Source organism: Populus trichocarpa, chromosome 8, assembly GCF_000002775.5.
Source record: "Populus trichocarpa isolate Nisqually-1 chromosome 8, P.trichocarpa_v4.1, whole genome shotgun sequence".
Lineage (NCBI taxonomy): Eukaryota > Viridiplantae > Streptophyta > Magnoliopsida > Malpighiales > Salicaceae > Populus > Populus trichocarpa.
This window is the reverse complement of record NC_037292.2, coordinates 2,131,941-2,153,263: the sequence shown is the minus strand read 5'-3', so window position 1 is coordinate 2,153,263 and position 21,323 is coordinate 2,131,941. Positions and strand designations below refer to the sequence as shown.

The 21,323-nt window shown below is 35.9% G+C and overlaps 3 protein-coding genes and 1 long non-coding RNA gene across 5 annotated transcripts; 2 read left to right on the top strand and 2 right to left on the bottom strand.

The window, feature by feature from the left end:
* Window positions 1-555: 555 nt before the first annotated feature.
* Window positions 556-7,709, bottom strand: LOC7494949 (protein ENHANCED DISEASE RESISTANCE 2). Of its 2 annotated transcripts, none has more exons than XM_024606521.2 (21): window positions 7,215-7,709; window positions 5,940-6,014; window positions 5,768-5,821; window positions 5,620-5,685; window positions 5,477-5,538; window positions 4,666-4,790; window positions 4,549-4,595; window positions 4,365-4,465; window positions 3,914-4,009; window positions 3,777-3,841; window positions 3,591-3,662; window positions 3,068-3,214; window positions 2,665-2,960; window positions 2,363-2,426; window positions 2,063-2,238; window positions 1,875-1,976; window positions 1,696-1,746; window positions 1,472-1,615; window positions 1,288-1,383; window positions 1,101-1,202; window positions 556-893 (listed from the first exon to the last, which is right to left on the bottom strand). In XM_024606521.2, exons 1-21 carry the CDS (start codon window positions 7,365-7,367, stop codon window positions 807-809), a joined length of 2,181 nt encoding a protein of 726 aa, XP_024462289.1. In that variant the 5' UTR covers window positions 7,368-7,709; the 3' UTR covers window positions 556-806. The 2 variants fall into 2 exon arrangements, with proteins under 2 accessions (XP_024462289.1, XP_002311087.2); XM_002311051.4 differs by having other exon boundaries at window positions 2,641-2,960; window positions 7,215-7,708.
* Window positions 7,710-9,472: 1,763 nt separating this feature from the next.
* On the top strand, window positions 9,473-10,818 carry LOC112328312 (uncharacterized). Its single transcript, XR_002983061.2, has 2 exons — window positions 9,473-10,143; window positions 10,252-10,818. It is a non-coding gene; the product is annotated as an uncharacterized LOC112328312 (long non-coding RNA).
* An 873-nt stretch (window positions 10,819-11,691) lies between these two features.
* Window positions 11,692-15,644, bottom strand: LOC7479880 (dolichyl-diphosphooligosaccharide--protein glycosyltransferase subunit 1B). The gene is made up of 8 exons (XM_002311050.4): window positions 15,463-15,644; window positions 15,308-15,352; window positions 14,134-14,765; window positions 13,615-13,762; window positions 13,265-13,444; window positions 13,082-13,150; window positions 12,692-12,781; window positions 11,692-12,029 (listed from the first exon to the last, which is right to left on the bottom strand). The coding sequence occupies exons 1-8, from the start codon at window positions 15,583-15,585 to the stop codon at window positions 11,907-11,909; spliced, it is 1,410 nt and encodes a 469-aa protein (XP_002311086.1). The 5' UTR covers window positions 15,586-15,644; the 3' UTR covers window positions 11,692-11,906.
* Window positions 15,645-16,814: 1,170 nt separating this feature from the next.
* Window positions 16,815-20,999, top strand: LOC7494948 (BTB/POZ domain-containing protein At5g03250). The gene is made up of 4 exons (XM_002311978.4): window positions 16,815-17,183; window positions 17,799-17,868; window positions 18,820-20,037; window positions 20,267-20,999. The coding sequence occupies exons 1-4, from the start codon at window positions 17,125-17,127 to the stop codon at window positions 20,801-20,803; spliced, it is 1,884 nt and encodes a 627-aa protein (XP_002312014.3). The 5' UTR covers window positions 16,815-17,124; the 3' UTR covers window positions 20,804-20,999.
* Window positions 21,000-21,323: the final 324 nt, after the last annotated feature.

Genomic DNA, 21,323 nt, shown 5'->3' with positions numbered 1-21,323 from the left:
ATTTTTTATTTTTTAAAATTTATTTTTGATATTAGTATATCAAAAAAATAAAAAAATAATTTTTTAAATAAATTAAAATTTTAAAAAAACACAGACTCTTACTTGGCATAATAATGGCAAATGCAGTTTGTGTTTCTGAACTTCAATTTCCAATCTTTATGGATTTAATGCCGACATTATGTGAATGGGCTTGAAGAAGCCCAAGTTTTATTCTAACCCCTCTCGGCCTTGCTAAATAAATCTCTTTTCATCGATACAAAAATAAAATAAAATAAAACAATTCTGTTCCAAAAATGGTCACACATCTTTCTTAAAAAAAAAAAAAAGAAGCGTGCCGTACAAACCAATCGAAATCATACACCTGGAGAAAAGAAGCAATTATTAAGCTTGATGACACCAATCCATCTATTTTGAACCCAAATAAACCCTACCTGTGATAGGGTGGAGAATTACTCACAATCATCCAACTTGATCACTGGACAGAAAATTCAAATGCTTAATATTAGCTCAATTATCCACATTTTAATGATCGAAAAATATTATGCCAAAAATAAATTACCTCACAAAAAATATATATATTTTTATAAAATATCGCTTCAATTAGCAGATTAAATTAAAAAATACAGAATAAATAATGTACTCTGGTCATGTATCTCTATATGAAAAAAAAAAAAAAAACTTTACACAGTAATTTGCCCTACCAAAGAACCACTGACGAAATTAGTAAACTGTCATCACTGGAGTTTTAAATGAATGAACGAAACATATGATTACGACGAAAAAAATTGTTGGTCATAATCATTTGGCTATACAAGGACTGATTTGGATGCATCCAGATTATTGAGTCGACAGGTTCCGAGTAGGACTTCTGGGAGCTCCTCCTCGGTGTTACCCTACAAGATTTTTCAGACAGGAAGTGTTAATGCTTCTGTTCCTGATGGTATGGTTTTAATCTTCACATCAGCACAGTTTTTGAAATCACTTGAAGATTTCGAAAACTCTTCGTTCAGTCTCATCACGCACATGCAGTTAATTACTTAGCTCGGAGGATGAGGATTTAGGAAGCTGGATAAAGATATAGAGAGATTAATATGTGTCACCTGAATCACAAATGCCATTTCTATGACCAGATGGTTCAGGTATCCAAGAACAAGGCTGACCACCCCTCTGGCTACAGTGGAAGATCCGACATCAATGTCGAGCTGAAATTCGGACATGTTTAGAGGTTGATCAACACGAAACTCAACCTGAAAACTATGGATGCAGAAAACTTTATTTGAAATCTACCTCCAAGTAGTTCTTCCCTCGAAAGTAATTCATTTCAAGTGCTTGACCCACTAAGCAAGCTTTCTTACCAACACTCTGCTTGACTATCCATGATCCCTGCGAAATCACAAACAATGCAAGAATTTAAGCGGCATGATCTGTGTGATATTCTATGAATACAGCTAACTCAAGCTTTGTTACTTACCTTAGAAATATAAGGTATGAGCTTAAATCTTGAATTCCTAAAGGCATCATCACCATTGACAAAACTGTGGAGCAAGGGAGTTTCTTCCAGAGGAGTTTTTAACATATAATACAGTGCAAGGGTATGCTGGGTTACACCGGGAACCTGATTCATGGTCAAATATCATATAATCTGTCTCTTGAAGATGAGATTCATCATCAGCATTTACATTAACTTAAATTAACCTGTATATTGACAATGAAGAAGAATTCTGGTCGACCTTGTGCTGCAAACTTCTGCATGAATCCAATAACAATTGATTGCATGAAGAAATTTGCATTTCCAACAATAGGTCATCCTTTTTTTATTTTATTCTTATAGGAAGATATATGCACACAGTTCATAGAGATGGTTGATATCAAACCTGAACAATACTCTCAGCACGGCTTCCAAGATCATCTTCTCGGCGGTCGGATCTTAGCCAGTCGGCACCAACCATTTGCATTAATGTACCTGTTGCCTTGATCTGGAGAAAATAAAATGCTTAAACATGAAATTTAGAAAAAAAAGGTGGAGGTTCTAAATAACTGAATTAGCTAGAATTTAAGGCACCTTCAGATTGTCTTTGAAATAATTTTCTCCACGAATCAGAAAGGTAGTAGGATCAGCAGTAGCCCAACTGCATGGTAAAGAACAGGCTGAGTCCTTTTGAAGAGTATTTCCAAAGGATGTCGCTACGTTTTCTTCTTTAGCCAACTCTTGAAAGTCCATGTAACCCTTCTTCTGAACTGCAGCAGAGACAAGTTTTGAGGGATTTGTTTTACCAGAACACAATAAATCAGTGATTCATACCATCCTCCATTCAACAGTCAACTTAAAATTGATAACTTTGGCTACCACGACTGGACTAACCTGCAAGGTCATGTAATTTCTTCACAAAGACAGCCGCAGATGATAATCTGGGCTGGGACATGTTCTGCACAATTGGATGCCCAAAAAGTCAGAGAACAAAAGGTTGCAGCTCTTTATCATAATTTATCTCTTACATGTACAGAGAAGAAAAACCCAAGCAAGTATCGACATCAACTTCTGAAGTTCGTGATACGAAACGCAAAACAGAAGTCTTTTAAAAAGTCTGGTTAAACTACATTTTGGAAAGCGTAGACTCAATCATGGAGTTTAGTAAATACCGAAGCAGGCCATTCTTGACTCACTTCAGGAAACCAGCCATTCTCCAAATGGTCAAAAGCTATCACTTCACCAGAATCAGGAACATCAAAGAATTCATCAGAGGCATCATTCAGGCTCATTAAACTTCTGCGCCCTGAAGTTGTTTTTTCTGCCTCGTCTTCCTCTAAATCAGCATTCAGTTCGAACTTCTGTTGGCTTTTATCTTCCGATTTAATATCCTCCACTTCATCCTGGGGCAACATTATTTTTACTTCCGAGTCCGCAGAAGAGAAATCAGATGGATAATTGCCGGCTTTGGCTTGGAACATCTCCCTCAGTGCTGCAAAATGCAACAACAGAGATGGTGATTTAATAAAGTAAACTTTCAGTTCATAAAGCTAAAATGTACCGCAGGTGAAGTTCCCTAATCAGTAGAATAGAAGGTACCCGCAAGTCTTTCAAGCATGCGGATGGTTATAGATCTTCCAGATGGTTGACGCAAATATACTTTCCAAAACTTCCAATTAACTGCAAGCATGTGTTTTACAAGTGATTCCCTTCCTTTATTCACAGGAGTTATTACGTACCCTCCACCTGCAGGTTTGTCAGAAATTAATACACATTTAGGAAAGGTATGGCATGAAGGATAACAAGTCAACACAACCAACTGGAACTCACAGATAAACAGAAAAAAAATAGATATATAGTGAAATGGAGATAGTAGGAAATAAGCAAAAGTCACCATGAACAAAAAGCCTCACATCAAAAGCCATACGTCATCTAAGCTGAAATATCCTCAAAATTAATCTTTACTTTATATAATTGCTGGAAGAACCGGCAAAGAATAGTGAGAGATGCAAATTAACAATCCTGATTGAAATTCTTGTCTTTCCCGTTCATGGCGGGGTCAATTGGCAGCATTAATAAGTAAATTAACACTTTAAATTTCCAGAAGCAAAGCATACATTACTTTTAAGGCAAGCTCGAACATATCCATTTTGTGGAGGACACTTCTTGTGAATCACAGAATGGTATAGAATTACTGTGAAAAAACCAGATAAAATGTTAGGGCCAAATAACAAAGGCTGCAGCTTGTTGACATCATACGCCTTCTTGATATTGTATCGATTTTCTGAAAAAAATTATGAAATATTACCATATGTTCCATCTTCCTCTCTTCTCCAATATCGTCGCAACAAAAAATCTCTACGCATCATCCCCCTGCAAAGAAGTTACGAGTCAATGAGAACATATAATAGAAGTAAGTAAACTTTTCAAATGTCTTTATCTAACCAGGGTAACCAATTGCTGTATAACTTCGCGTGAAGAATATCTGTGTGACCATCAAGGTGCTCAACCACACTGCCTCGGTAAAAACAGAAGTCCCATCTGCAAGACAGATGACAATTCAGCCTCTGGAATGTTACGAAAAATTAATTTAAATGCTCATCCGATCTAAAACCAAAAACAGCAGACAAGGGTTGAACAAAGGAAGTGGTGCATGTAGTATAAGAATCATAATTAAGTTCCCCGTGTTGCTTTCCTCAGAAACCCCAGAACTTTGAAGACTATTATCTTGTCTCTAAGCTCATATAAAACCAGACGTGATAGATATTCTCATAGAAGTTATAATAGGAAGTCACAATATATATATATATCTTAAACATTCAGGATGAAATTGTAATAAAGCATGCTTCCAATTCCACTTTTAAGAAGATAAGAGGCAACATTCCAGCAATCTTACTCTGATCTCGAGGCACCAAGAGACATAAGAGTATGGAAAATGGCTTCTGGAGTCCCATTAAGCACACCAACTGCCATTATAGCTGGGTGATCATCCCAATGCTGAGAAAAAAAAAATCTTTAGCTGAAGAAGTGAAGTGCTGCTATCCATAATCACCAGGCAATGAAAGAGTGCTTCAACTTACCCTCCCACGAGAATCCCAATCTTTTGCTTCTTTGAAGAGACGCAATCCTGAATTTGCAACAAGGTTTAAGCAAATAAGATCATCCCATGAATACTAGATTAAAAATGTAAGTCTTACCATTCTGACAACCAAATATTTTCCATGGTGACGGCGCAATTACATCAGATGTCACTGCCTCATTATGCAAGAAGGAGTAATAATCTATGGATCTTTGGCGCTGAGCCCTCTTTGCACTGCCAAATCTGTTGAAGCAACCTTGGATTATTGTGTGGAAAGAAATCTAAAACTTCAAAATATTGCTACTTGGAAGATTGAAGCTTACTAAGAATTCCAAATGACCATATCTTGTTTTGGTAACGCGTTTGAAATCGTGTTTTTTAAAATTTTTTATTTATTTATTTTATTAAAATAATTTTTTAATATTTTTGTATTGTTTTAATATGCTGATATCAAAATTAATTTAAAAAAATAAAAAAAATATTATTCTGATATATTTTCAAATAAAAAACATTAAAAAAAAATCGTTACTACAACTACCAAACACCCAGATAAAGAAGTGTACATGGGGAGAGTTCCAAATCTTCAAATGGTTGAATTCATAGTAATTACATTTCAAGAATCAAATCATGAAAGTATTACGAGTCTCTTCTCTTAGATGATCAGTAAGCATAGAAGAATAGAATCTGATAACAAATGCAGGCCTTCTGCAAGCAGCAATGTATAGTTGTATACCTCTACGCTCCACAGTAATGGAGATTGAGTCAAAATCGCTAGCACAAGCCTATAGCTTGAAATTGCACATATGTCTAGTGTTTATTGATGTCGGGAAGAAATAAGATGCAAAATTGGAAAATAAAAATTACGAACATAACAAAATCAAATGAAAAGGTTCAGTTTCATGAACTTGTCTTGGCAGAGCCTGACATACCTTGAAGGTAGCCAGTTCTTCTTAGAAAAAGACATGAACTCCTTTTCTGGATTTGGGCACTCCTGGAAAACATAATCAAACGTGAGGTTTTCATCACCAGATAAACCATTGAAATGGTTTATTACAAGTTAACAGTAAAAAACCTTCAAGACAGCATTCTGCAAGGAACGAATCCATCTTCCTGCATCTTCTGAACCACTTGCTCCCAACTATAAAAGAAGTGTTTGTTAGAGCTTGCGTTACACAAATTTATAAATCAAATAGAATGAAATCGCTTGGAATTTGCTGCACCTTAAGATGATCATTTTCGTTTAAAATATTGTAAAGCGCGAAAATGAAGAAGACCTGCAAGTTGCAAACAATTACTTGTGCTTGGAAAATAAAACCCGTCCCTTGCAGGGCCATGAAGAATTTCATCCATCATGGATTAGAAAAACAGAAACTATGAAAACAAAGGGCATACTTTCCGATTGATGCTTTCTCTTCCGTTATCTGTGATGCGAATGTAGGAGTCTATTTTTGCACTTCTAAGTGGCTCCTGAAATATAAATTTTCAGTTAGGCCTTTTGCGTTATTATCAGAGATAATCAAATCATCTGATTGAAATTGCAAAAGGACTTAACAGCATCCTATAGATGAAGCTGATAAAAGATGTTGAAATGGAAGCATATCATGTCATTTATTTTGTTTTCCTTTCAAAACTATAGTTCTTCAGCATGGAGGATTATTTTCGAACAAGAATTACCGCACCAACATGACTGCATCTACAGAAACACATCTTTAATAGGTTATCATCAGATCATAATCATCTCAGAGTCCTAGATTTGAACGACTTCTAGCCCAATCATCTCAGATTCCTAGATTTGAACGACTTCTAGCCCCTTCAGCTTTCCAGGATTTCCATTCTTGTGATGTTCACTTCAGGGCTTCACCATAAGGAATGTTCTATCAAAATCTTCTCCTATCATTAATCAAAGCAGAAGCTATGGTTTGACAGACGATTCTACCATCAGCAAAACTTTGAACCTATATATCTTATCCTGATTTAAATTGAAGTCAACAAATAAGTTACAACTCAACTCAACACCCTGCATATTTGGCATGATGTCACCCTCTAACTCGTTAATAGTACAGGTATTTAATGCGAGAGATCAAATATAAAAAAGGTGCCCTTCTTCCATTCCCAGCAAGGCATAACATTTTCAGAAAGATAGGCTTTTCACCCCACCATTGATTTAATATTATAAACCACTTGAAAAACTTTCACTTCCTCACCTTTTGTTCTTCTAGGAAAGATAAAATCATATCCAGGAATCAATAGTAAAGTGGATAGATTCTGAAATATTTGATGCCGAAAGCAAAATCATGAATCCACATCAGTAGATAAAAATTTCAGATAAGGAAGAATCCATTTTCAGTTACCATTTAGATTATAAAAGTCCAAAAATCATACAGGCGTACAAATCAATATCATAATCAAACAAACATCCACACCCCCGCACACACACACCCCTTCAAAATACAAAAACAGATTCTGCTTGAGAAAATCAAGGGCACATTCAAACCTTTTCTCAACCCTATCCAATTCCCATTTATACCAATAAAAAAGACAAGAACTGGAAAATAAAAAGAAATCTATACCAAATAAACATCTATCTGCCTGCATCCTTTTACATTGTGAGTTGATCAGAATTTCAAATGAAGAAACACAACAGAAACAAACGAAACAAGAAGTTACCTCTTCCTGTGAAATGGGCTTTGTCTTATAGCATCTGAGGTAGTTTTCTTGAAGAATGAAGTACCTTCTGCGTGAAAACTGTAAACCAAACCTATGGGACCTGATGATAAACAACCACCCTTCCATTTTGCCATCATTTGGAGGCACACCCATTTCAGCAAACCACACAAAAAAGTTAACTCACCGTTCAAAAACCTTCTCAACAATGTTTCATACTACCTTTTCTTCTAGTTTTTGTGCTATGTTGCTGAAATGGCTATGTAAAAATCTTGTACAAGGATAATACGCAACTCTTTTTACGTGCAGAAGTTTTTTATATATATAAATAAAAATATATAAGCATGTATATGATGCTGATCCTCTGATCCCACCTTAGGGAATCAGAGAATCAAATTGTCAGTCTCTTACAAATCTTTCAGAGAATTCTTCCCTTTTGATTCTTTTCCGGTCCCCTTCCAAGTTTTTCCATTTTCCTATTTCCAAATTAACTATTATTGGGGTTGACAGAGCAATTGAATAGTTTCTTCGACCAAGTTATTGTCATGCTAAAATTACTATATTACCCCTTAACCATTTTTTCATTTATAAAAGAAAATGTGAAACGTTGGTTTTTATAATTACTTTTTATTTTTAAATAATATAATTTATAGATGGGATATGGACATAACTAGTGGATTTTACATAATGATCTCATTTTTTTTCTGATGAAAAATGTTAATTTTTTTTTAGTGTTTTAAATTGATATGTTAATATAATAAATAAATTTTAAAAAATTAAAAAATATTATTACTGAAAAACACTTTAAATAATAATTACTAATACAACGCCAAACCATCAAGTGATTTGAAAGAAAAGGTATTAAATTGAATATTATGAAAATAATATTTGCCAATCACGTTTCAGTTGCATCTGTGATGTGGCTTTGTTGACTATGGTATCATGGTGTTTAAGGTTTTAAAGACATGGCGTGTCTTCTTGGAATGATTTCTGGACTTTTAGCCTGCCATTTGCACAGTACAGTCAGTGCCTTATGAATTTCTTACAATCATGATTTTAATTGTTTCTTTTCTCGTTCAAATATATATATATATATATATATATATATATATATTGTGCCTTGAGAAAGGGGCAGTATGGTAAAATCAAATATGCATGATGCGTCATTTTTACTTCGAAGTTCAAATTGCAGATGTATGCGAGGCGGACAACCTTTGAAGACACACATGAATGCAGAAATGAGCTGTAACTAATTACCAATCACCTATTGTTTTTGCAACTGATCATGATTATTTGTAGTTTTATTCTGTTTTTTCTGGGAAAGAAATTAGATGTATTTGCGAGGAAAAAGCATGACCGTCTTAGCTAGTCAAACAAAATATATACTGTTTTTTTTTTTTTTTTTTTAACCTTAAAATAAGATGTTTAGACTGTAGAATCATCCAAGTGGATGGTGACCATTCTTTTGATTCCTTCCTGTCCTTCCAAAGATTACCAAAAATCAATGTACTGCCTCTCTGTCTTTTCTCTCTCAACTTATACAATGTCAGACAAAATACCATCTCTCCCCCATCATCTAAAAACAAAAGGTAAGTTCATCATCACAGTGGCGATTCTCAGCATAGATTTTGACCATAATTACCGTGAATTATGCCAACTGAACCATGGAGTCAAACCACCTGCCGACCTGCGACTACTCTAAGGTTGTTCCATGGGATAAATTTATGGTTCCTTTCAGGGTTGTTCAAAAACTATGCTGAGAAATCTCGAGAGTATAACTCAACAAGTCAGATTTTGAATTTGCTTTCTAAAAATCACTAGTTTGAATCTCATAAATCTTAAGACCACTAGAAACTTGCATGATTGTTAACTTCAGGGCCCGTAGGATTAATTTAGATACATGCAAATTAGCTCGAACACTCACATTAATCTTAAAAAAAAACAAAAACTATGCCGCGATCAAGTTTCCCACGTTGTCTTTACCTGCATGACCTATGAAGAACACGATTTCTTTAGTTTTCGAGGATACTGCAATGTTACAACTGCTCAAGAAATTCATGCTTTAAGCTATTCGATATATCATGCGATCTTCGCAGACACTTCATGTTCATCATCAACTTTGCAGCCACATAAATTGTATTTATGAAAAACATTTTCTTAATAATGCTCTTATGATTCAAACTAAATTTATTTATTTACCATTTGGACTAAACTTTTGCACTAAATTCGTTGATTAGACGCACATGATAAAAAATAATCAATACAAGCAAATAGCCTCTGGCTCTTGGGTCAACTGAGGCATCGTAGCATCTTGAAATTATGCCGAACTCGTCTCCATCCAGAGGGCAACAGCATTTCTCAACCGTTCTTTTAAATTTAGATATCCAAGCACGAAAGAGTTCTTACATCATTAGAAGAAATGTTGTCGGAATCTAAGCTCCATGAGTTGCTAATTAATTATAGTTTCTTAAGCTTCAAGACTACTAGCATCTACTAACTTGATTTTATAACCTAACCCATCAGGCATCAGTTAGCTTGACCTGAAAAACATCTTTTTTTTTTTGTTATCTTTATACACCCATTGCCTAACCTCTACCCCTCCCTCCCCTTCTCCCTTGTCTTGATAAAGACATGAAATGACAGATTCGCATTTCAAGAAGAGACATGCTGTTTCTTGCCAGAGTGAATAAACATGAGATGGAAGCTACTCATTGAAGCCTATCAAGTAACTAATGCGGCAAGTTACTTCGCCTAGTTGGAGGAAATATTAGACTAGCTTACATGTCCTTTTCTGGCTTGAATGACCCATGAAGAGCCGGCAAAGCAAATAGAAGAGAAAATCCGTCTCATCTTGTTGCACTTATCTCACCACAAAGTGCCCCCTTACGGCTGTCCTTGCTTGCCCCAATCCTTGTTCACTAGAGTTGACGAGGTCTGGTAGCGCTGAAGTTCTTTGTCACCCTATTATTTATTTATTTTCTCTGTTACTTGAAAGATTTTGACTAAACCCAATTTCACCCAGTAGTTCATCTACTTGTAGGTGTTTTGACACGATCCGAATAAGACAGCTACTTTTGGAGAAAATGCAAAGCACAGCTAAACTGTCAACAACCCCAGATCCACTTGTGCTTTCTTCATGCTCAATTAGGAGAACATGGACAAGCAGATGAATTTAGAGACAACATAGTTGACTAGCCCTGAAAAGGATCATGGCTTCCACTTCCCTGCAAGGTTGCAACTTTTATCAATTCGAGCAGGTCGTCTTACAAAGGATTGACGATGAAAACTGAATCCATTTGATACGGGAAGCCCCATACTTGGGCATTACTCTCTTGGGAGTTATAGTTGCTCAAACAACGTGTTTACGAAACTTCAAGTTGAGGTCAAAATGATATTACCAAGTTTCTAGCCAAATCCCAATTCCCAGCCATGATTTTTAGGGGGGAAAAAAAGAAAAAGGAAACAGGTTGCCTCCCCTGTCAAACCACCGCAAAATTCTTATATTTTCATGTGTGAACGGTCCGTTTGTCTAAGCGTTTACAACTGTGTTTGTTATGTAACAGTGAAAATCTAGTGTTTGGTTATGAAATCAACCGTGATTTTTGTATGTGTTTTGTATGTGAACCCTACCATTAACTGCATCAAAAATATTGTTTTGTTGAAGCAGAAATTATCCGCTTCTCTCGTCGCGTTCCTGCCTTTTTGCTGCATGCGCACATCCTGCTAATTAATTAGCCTGTTAATTAGCAGGAATAGTGCAGCTTGCTGCACTGTTCGCGTGCTGCACTATTCCCGCCGAACCGGTTCCGGTCCAAAATTTAAAATGTATTTAAACAGGTTTGATCTAGTAAAATAAAAAATAAAAATTATTTTTTATTTTTTTAATTGTATTTTATTCAAAAAACTAGTGTTTAACATTATTCAATGGAACTACATAAATTAAACAAAGATCGCTTAATGACGTAGCATTTGCAGAATTTAATCGCAATTTCAATTTTGTTCCTGATTATATTTTATCTGATGTTGTTGCGTGCTTAAGAAACCAAAAAAACTGTAGTCTTTGTCGGATGTATTTCATACGTGATGGAATTGTAGATATTATAATGGAACAATAAAAAATATTTTATATAAAGTATTATTTATTTTATGATATAATAACAATAGTTAAATCTATAACATTTAAATTAAAAAACATCAATATTAATATATAATTTTTTAAATTATTTTATAACCTCAATTTCAAAAGCATTCTTAACCAAACACATTAAACTACTTTTTGTTCAACCTCAATTCTAACCACAGTTTTAACCAAACACCTATTTTTTCAAACTAAACTCAACTAAAAATACTTTTTATAAAACAACTTTTTTCAAACCATAACCATAACAGCTACCGCGATACCAAACACTCAAGAAATACTGTTCAATGGCACCCCACAAAGGGTGGAGTGAAAGTTAAATCCTGCTACTTGAGAAGAAAATTTTCAAGTTCAAAACTACTTTCACTGCAGAAAATCTAAAAGGTCTACAAGTAGCCCAAAATGGTCCCTGATGGGCCCCAGATTCTGACCTGCTCAATTCATGATTAAACAAGTAATGCCGAAACCCTTCTCATGGCAGAATGAGCATATCAATGTCAAAAACTGGTACATACATCACTAATAAGTTGCATAATCTGGCCTTTCTGGAGCATTTGTTACTTGCGTATGGAAAGATCAATGTGTAGATAAGCTAAACAAGCCATGAAAAACAAGAAAAATACAGATGCCAACATCAATGGTTCTGCTAGCATAAATATAGGTTTGAAAGTGTAGTAAACCTGCAAGCACAAGACAAATGTTACTAAGCTTTCACAAATACGGGAATCAAAGGGGGTGTTTTGTACGAGAAAATCAAAATGGAAATTACTTAATATTGTCGTGGAACATTACAATTCATGCAAGTCACAGGCATATTACTAATTTGACAGAGTCAGCCAAGCATTTCGAATCCCAAAATTCATACCACCAAAGAGATCTTCCACAACTCTAAATGAAGCCATAACCAATGTGGGCAAAGCATAACAGTCATTATAAGTAGAAATATATAGTACTATCCTGGAGCACATAATCATGCAGTTTAAAAACTCTCAACTGTTCAAATTTAAAATCTTATTTTTTCAGGAATCATGAAGCTTGCTTAGAAAACTTACACAATCCACAACATTGCAGAGGCAAATAGCACTCAAGTAGAGTTGGTGCAGTTAGTATCTGGTGCAATCCTCAACAATTCTTATTTTCATAACCAAAAATCAGCATCCATAAATAAGCGAAATGATTGCATCTAAAACTGCCTAAATCTAGTCCTAAAAAGGTGACATTGATTGGTATTTAATTGCCATTCGAAACCTAGCTATTACGACCCTTCATTTGATACCTAGGAAAATCAAAACTGAGATACAAGGGCAGTAACACATTGATGTTCAAGGGAAGTGCAAATCACCTGGAAAGGAGTAATGTGCTCAGGAACTACATTTTTATTCTCCAGAACCAGAACGGTCCTCCCAACAACATCAAGGTATGAATATTTGGTCTGCACAAAATCCAAACATAGAAGACATCTCAGTTCAAAGTGAACAAATTTCCAAAAATATAAACACACACATTGGTGCCTTTATGTCACAACAAAGCAAAGCACCAAGCTCAATTTTATAGATCGAATACTTCTTACAAGGGGGGAGCTAAATATCATTCCAGTTTTTTATACTAAAAATTTTATGCAATTTTCTTGTTATTGTTTATTTATACTACATAATATGAAATATGTTAACAATGTACCTACAAACTTGTTAAACTTTAAGAGTAATATTTTGAGTTGTGCAGGGATTAGTACCTCTAGACGCTGCTCCACTGGAAAAGGAACAACAGCTGAAGGGTCTTTTGATCCCTCTGGTAGCACAACCTGAAATAAAACATCTTCTGGCATTAGCACGTGGAAAACATGACTGAAGCAACTAATGGACAAACATCAGACAACAGCATCATGAATGCAAATGATCAATAGAAGCAAACCCACTTTGATGGTCAACTTGTCCACAACAGTCTCTGCAAGAGGACAGCCGAAGCTGAAGTTGAGGTAACGCTTGCCATCAGGTGACTCAAAAAGGAAGTCTTCCAGTGGTAGCCCATATCCAATAACAAAAGTAGCCTTCCAACCTCCAAATAAAGGATACCGTGGTTCGATTTCAAGTTCCGACTGTTTAAAATGTGTCGAGTCAGCACATAGGAAAATGAAAACTGTAGTCCCTAAAATAACAGAGTACCATTTTTCCTCAATTTTAAGCATTCCCATATCTCTCCTTCAATCAATATATAACCATAGTTCCATTACAATGCAGGTATATAACTAGAAAACTGGGGCAATACCTTACGGTTATCTGAACGTAAATGTGATGATGAGATGTTTCCAATGTCATCCCGATAATACACAGAGTGCACCCTAGGTGGTAGACTTGCTAGAAGGTGTTTGAAGGAAGATGTGCCACTAAAAGATGGCCTAGATTGATACTCAACTCTGCCAGAAGGATGTCTCAAAAGATGAGATTAAAATGATCTAATTACAGAAATGAAACACGTATGAAAAGGAAAAAGCATATAAACTATGTGTTTACAGTTTTAGCTTCATCAAATGGCCGACTGCTGACCATGGTCCTTGAAATAAGAAAGGTACACAAAAATTATTTAGATCAGAAATAGGTTAGAAAATCATTTGCTATGCGTTATCCATACAGGTATTTGCTGATGTGCAATTATGCTGATCGTTTTGTGTTCCATTGTGGCCTCAATTCAAAGGTAGGTAATTGAAAAAAAAGAAGAGAACAGGGGGCGGGGGGTGCAGCAAACTGGATGAATATGAAGGGAGGGAAAAACAGACACAATTCCAACCTGGAAAACACGCCTTTGTGTCGAGCACCAGCATGGACCAATTTGTAATGCTCTGTTATTTGAAGGTTGCCCCAGTGAGATATCTCTACTTCTCTTAAAAGCTCTTCAACAACAGCAAATGGGCTGTTATTCTCAAGATGAACAATTACTGGAGAAAATGAATATGGAGGATGATCTTCATATGGTCCATACTTTAGTTCTCTACCAGCAAGCTTGGTGGGTTCCACTCTTGTAAATGATTCCACTTTTGTACTTGGTGTCTTAAGAAAAGTAGTTTGCTGCTTAACATGATATGGTGACAGTATTAATGCGCTGTCACGGAAATATACTAATTGTGATTCCGATTGGCTTATCTCTGCTGGGAAAGGTTCCAGAGAATGTGTTAATATATAAAGCACTTCCAGAGTTGCAGTTTCACCTGAACTTAACGGATTAAGCAAAGATATACTGAAATATTTAGTTCCATTTGGCGCATCGGGTAGCTCTGTTGGGTTTACATCAAGATGAACATAACTTTTCTTCTTCTTCTTGCCTATAGCTGCTTGTGCTTTGACAAGTGCTAGATGATCAGCTTGAGCAGGTGCAAATGCAAGAACGATTTCTGAAGCAGGGGTTGTCCCGACATTCTCAACCTGAATCAAATTCGTACTTGTATCCATAAAAAGGAGAAACACAAACACAAAAGAACTTCCTATCTGCAATGCACATATCTCCACACGTGAATATACTAGCCAAAATCCTTAGATATTTTTTGACCCAATTGTAGACTTTATAATCATTCACACTCAACTCTTTCTATATGATCAAAGGTTGACGGACCATTTGACCACATACAAACCATCAAGATGGCAAGTACCGTGTAGGAAATTGGATCACGGTTTGCAACTATTGCACAAATATAGAGTGTTTGCACCTACGACATTTACCTCATTCACATAACTCGAAGCAAACCGTTAGTCACCATGCCAGAAGGTTTTGAGCTAATGTTCTATCATTGAATTTTAAGCTAGAATATCAAAATCTGATTTCTGCGCCGTGAAAGCTTGCAAATTTCAAGAACCAAGGACAGATTTAATCCCCAAAATTAAATTTTTTTGCAAATTCTTCATAAACCCATCTGTTTGATTATATATAAAAAAAAGAATCAAACAAAGCAATGTAAAAAATGGCATACCTTTAAAGTCAAGAAGACCTTAACAATATGTGAACTCAAGTCAATCTGCACCAATTATCACACAAACAAACAAAAAAGAAGTCATGAAATATACCATCTTCTTCCTCTTAAGTTTGTATTTTTGAAATTGAGCGAAGAGACGTGGCTGTTCTTACTCTACGTTCAGCGTTAAGGATTTGGATCTGGTTAGTTGAGGATGCAGCGGAAATTGTGAGAAATGTGAGGATCAAGAAAGGTAGAGTGAGTCCCGCTGCTTCCATGGATGTTGAACTCGCCATGTCTTGTAAACTGTCAAGTCCTCTTCTGTCTTTGCTTCTACCAGTTACGAGATATAAATGGCAGTGGCGATGGAGGACAGGAGAGGGCACATTTGGGCTTTTTGAACAGACAAGACAGACAGGCAGAGAAGCGTTGGGCCTTCGGCTTTGTTACGTGGAGCAAGGGATGCCAATATGGGCCTTAACGGATACTAGTCTGGACCCATCCGAAGAAGGAAAACCCTAATTTCGCCTCTCGAACCCCCAATCCTGACTGGGCTGGTATACTGAGGAATCATTAGTTGTTCATTGAGTGGGTGTTAGCTGTCTCGAGCGCGAGTGGCTGATTTCACATGAATCTAATAACAATTCTTAATCCAAAATTTTTCTTAAATACAAATTTATTTAAATTATAAATTATATAAATTTAACAAATTATAAATCTAAATAAATAAAATACCATGTATATTTTTATATTGTATTTTCTATAAGTTAAAATTGGAGATTTAATATTAAAAAAGTAAGTTTTGAAGATAAAATGTTAAGATGATCTTTGAGGTGATAGGAGTAAAAGAAATTATTAAGAATAATAATGGTTCCAAAAAAAAATCAGATTAAATTTGATTTGTATATTTTTTAAAGTATGTTTTAAATTGTTTTTTATTTAAAAAAATATCAAATTAATGTGTATTTTTGGAAGATTTGAACATGCTATTGTCAAAAATTAAAAAAAAAATCTATTTTTTTATTTTATTTTAATACATCTTCAATTAAAAAAAATACTATTAAAATGCTATATAATATTAAACACTTATTTACGAGTCCAAAAAAAAAAAAAAAAGAGAGTAAACAAAGTACTTTTTTCCCCCATGAAAGATCCTTTATCCCAAAGTCCCATATCGCAAGGCTCAAAGTTGAAATGTTAACTCTTAAATTTAATCTTGCAATTTCACTTTGCACTCATCCAAACATTTCTACTTATGTTAGGTGATTATTTTGTTTCCAAATAACATCATTTGTCTGTTTTTATGCTAATAAAATTGCAGGTAAAAATTCAATAATGCTCTGTTTGGCTCTTAAGGAAATCAATCGTGGTAAATAGAAGTGCTAGGACAATTCTTTTGATACCATGAGCTATTAAATTGGAGATAATTTCCAGAATGAAAAGTAACAACAAACGAAGCATGCTTTAAATGCAAAATGTTTATTGCCTCTCTAGTACTAACGTAAGAAAACAGGAAGTGCTTATAAAGGATGACCGAAACAAACTCTGCTTGTAAAAGCAGCAACCGATTCTGCTCCTGGATTTTTCCCTTGGACTCGGGACTCTTTGTTTACTCTAAATCTTTATTGTTTTTTACTTTGTTACCCGAAAAGCTGCAAAATTTATCAACAAAGACCAAAGCCCACATTTTGTTTTCCACTCGTTTCCCTTTCCATCCTATCAGGATTCAGAAATCACCTTTTCCATCGCCTTTTCTCATTAAAGATTGTTTCTTTGATATTTCCATCAGAAAAAGATTGTTGCTTTGACAACGTTTGTAATAGCTTAGGCTATACATGGCTTGCATGAAGCTGGGATCAAAATCAGAAGTCTTTCATCTCGATGGCCATACCTGGTCTGTCACTCTTTTCTTTACATATATATTTGTATATCTGTGTGTGGATGAATGTGATGTATTTGATTATGGTTAAGGACTGGCTGCAATGATGATCTGAGAATGTGGGTTTTTGTCAAGGTTGGAAATCATATAATGGGTTTATTTTGTTTTTATGTTGAGATGAGTTTTTGGGTTGATTATGACAGTGTTAAATGAAAATTAACGTGTGCTTGTTGTGCGTTTATAACGGCTTATTATGTTCGAGAAATGTGTGTGTAAAGATGATTATTTACAATGATCACTGGCATTATGCAGTGGTTTTGATGTAGTCAATATAATGATAACTGGTATCAGATGAATAAGTGGGGTCTTTCCCCTTTTCAGTTCTGAGGTGAAAATTTTAGAGGAGTCATTTCTAATTACCGTGTGCAGTATCGATTGGATTTACTTTCACCTGCTTTTGGATTACAAAAAGGATTATTCAGGCATTGTATCATTAATGGATGCTAATTTTTTTTATGAAGAGCGCATGTATAAACTCACTTGATATCTAACTGTACTTCTATGTGTACAGAGTTTGCTTAGAGATTTCCATCTGCATTTTAAATAAAACCAGAATGTGCTTTGGTGCAGGCTTTGCTCAACCGGGCTTCAAAGTGATGTCATTATTGAAATTGGGGACATGTCTTTCCATCTCCACAAGGTGTGTGTTACATGGCCAAACTGTACTTCTATTCTATCACCTGATTACCAAAATTTGTTGTGTTATATAAACACCATACTCAAAGGCTTGCTTCAAGGTTCAATCCGAGGTGACATTCGAAGCATGCTCCTTTAAGAGCAACATTAAGCCTGGAAGTGCATGTCTCATACCTTATGGTTCACCTTGTGTCCGACCTTTGCAAATAGACTAGAAATTAACTAGAATGGCATGCTCACACCAAGTTATTATTTCGTCAACTATTTAATAAAACAGACCATACTTGAAGCAGACTATACTGGAAGTTTTTGGGGAAATCCTGCTATTTGGAAAGCTTGAAAATGCGCACCTTTTTTTTATCAAAGAAAAGTGTGTACTTGATCATTGTTGGTTCTTCCAATTAATTAGAGAAAAGTTAGTCGGCATTAATTTTTTTAGTTATCTCCTATAACTACAGGTTAGCTAAAGGATTTCATACTGGCATTTAATCTTATTTGTTTTCTTATACGACAATTTCATCTGTCGTGTTCTGATTTTGGAAGATATTGCTTCCGTGTGCTGAATTAGCTCATTTCACCTCAAAATATTTAGGATATCATGGATCAAAACTAGATTTAGCAATGATAATATCTTTTATACCTTTTTCTTTGTTGTTTATGAAAATTTTAATGAATGGAGTTAGTAAAATGGAAAGAATTTTTGGAAGCAATTATCTCCATCCTGTTATTATTTCTTCGATTGTTTCCTCTATGCTTCTTATTCTCAGATATAATGATACGACTCTTACGCCTTGGCCTTGGTGTGCTCTAACATTCATCGGGGAAGAACAAAAGGCTTCTCCTCTGCCTAGCTAATTAAAACTGTGGTAGATAGGGATAAAATACCTGCTAGTATCCACTTTTATGATTTTATTTACTTACTATTGAGCTGAGTTCTCTCTTTTATCTCCTGCAGTTTCCATTGCTCTCCAGAAGTGAAGTACTAGAAAATCTTATTGGAGAGCATTCTAGCGAGGACGAGAAAAGGTGTGTTCTACAACTTCATGATGTACCTGGTGGAGCCAAAACCTTCTTGCTTGCTGCCAAATTCTGCTATGGTATAAAAATGGAACTCACTGCATTGAATGTAGTTAGTCTCAGATGTGCCGCTGAGTATCTTGGAATGAGTGAAGACTATGGGGAGGAAAACCTCATCACACAAACAGAAAATTTTCTCAATGAAGTATTTGGCAGCTGGACAGACTCCCTTAAAGCTCTTGAAACCTGCGAAGAGGTTCCTCTACTAGCAGAAGAGCTTCATATTGTTTCGAGATGCATAAATTCCCTGGCAATGAAAGCTTGCGCAGATCCAAGTTTGTTCAGTTGGCCCATGCAAGGAGGCAGCGACATTAGGAACCCAGATGGCACTGTAATCTGGAATGGAATACGTACTTCAGCCAAGCCGCATCCTGTGGGTGAGGATTGGTGGTATGAGGATGTTTCCTTCCTTAGATTACCTCTGTACAAAAGGCTAATTCTGGAAGTTGGTTCAAATGGTATGAATCCAGGGAGGGTTGCTGGGGCACTAATGTACTATGCAAAGAAGCATCTCCCTTTGTTGGGCAGGAAATCAAGCATAGAGAGTGGAAACTATGCTGCATCTAGATCAACTATTTCTGCTACGTCTGAATCAGATCAAAGGAGTCTCCTTGAAGAAATAGTGGAATTGTTGCCTGATCAAAAGGGTGTTACTCCAAGTAATTTCCTGCTTAGGCTTCTGCGAACTGCCATGATAATACATGCGAGTCCATCATGCCGACAGAACTTAGAGAAACGGGTTGGAACCCAGTTGGATGAAGCATCTCTTCAAGACCTTCTGATACCAAATTCAGGCTACTCAGTGGAAACCCTTTATGATATCGACTGTGTTCAGCGAATTCTCGATCATTTCATGCTGATGGATCGTGATGATCCCACATCAAATTACGTCGAACATGAAGGGCAAATAACGGAAAGTTCGCATTCGCTCGTTCCAATAACAATGGTGGCAAATCTGATTGATAGTTATCTAGCAGAGGTAGCATCTGATGTTAATTTGAAGTTAGCGAAGTTTCAGTCTCTTGCTGCTGTAGTCCCTGATTATGCCAGGCCAATAGATGATGGAATTTACCGAGCAATTGATATATATCTTAAGGTAAAGGCAATAATCTTCAAATGGTTCTTTATCTGGTTTCCTTGCCAAAGTTTTCATTAAATTTGATGATATAATTCAAGCTTACAGAGTTCTTTGTTCATTGTCCAATGACATAGTTCAAAATGGAGCATGTTTAAAATTGTTTTTCTTTCCCTACAAAGCTATTTTCATGCGACTTGGACCTATGCTTCGTTATTTCAGTGGTCACTAATATTTTCTTTTACTGCAGGCTCATCCATGGCTAACAGATTCTGAGAGGGAACAACTTTGCAGGCTCATGAACTGTCAAAAGTTTTCATTGGAAGCCAGCACTCACGCAGCCCAGAATGAGAGGCTACCTCTTAGAGTCATTGTCCAAGTTTTATTCTTTGAACAACTACGGCTTCGCACCTCTGTTTCTGGCTGGTTCTTTGTCTCTGAAAACCTTGATAACTCACAAAACCTAAGTGGGAATCTTGCTCTTGCGAGAAACGATTTGCATCCTCAAGCAGGAGCCATACATGGCCGCATCATGGTAGATGACATGAAAGAACGAGTTTCCGAGCTTGAGAAAGAGTGTTTGAGCATGAAACAAGAGATTGAGAAGCTGGGAAAAACAAAGGTGTCGAGTTGGAACATCTTGTTAAGAAAGTTTGGTTTTAGTCGATCAAAGTCAAAATACGGGGATCCAGAAGCATCAAAACCAACGGATACCAAAGAATTACCAACGTCCTCAGCACCACTCATAAATGGAGGAGAAAATCAGAATAATGAATCAGCAGAATGAACATCAAACTCTCCGGAAAGAAAAAAAGAAGAAGACATCTCCTTTCTTGAGTTTTGCTTAAGCTGTCTAGGTGTCGCTACTTGCTATTTAGAAGTTGGTTTAACTTATCCTGTGATATATTCACAACTTATATTGTAGGACGTTCACATTCTCTCGGATTCATTTTGATCTTATAATTTTGGTTGCTTCCTTATTATCTTTGTTTTTCTGTCCTCTTTCAGCACAAACTTTCCAAATTAGATTCGTTTCTCTCAATCCATGTCCCATGCGCGCAAACCAGAATCTTAGGTTGTTTCAGCATAACTTTCTGCTTCTGTTTTCAATTGTTTTTGGTCTCCCTGCTGTTTCTGATGGAGCAGATGACAACATGAAACTGCTTTACTCGCCAATGCATAATTGTTCAATATGTGGTCTTTGTGCACTCAAGCATCCATAATTTACTAAGAATCTAACTCCCTGAGTATGCCTATCAGCTTGTGGATCATCAAAAGAAACACTGCCTTTTGCTTTTAAATGTAAA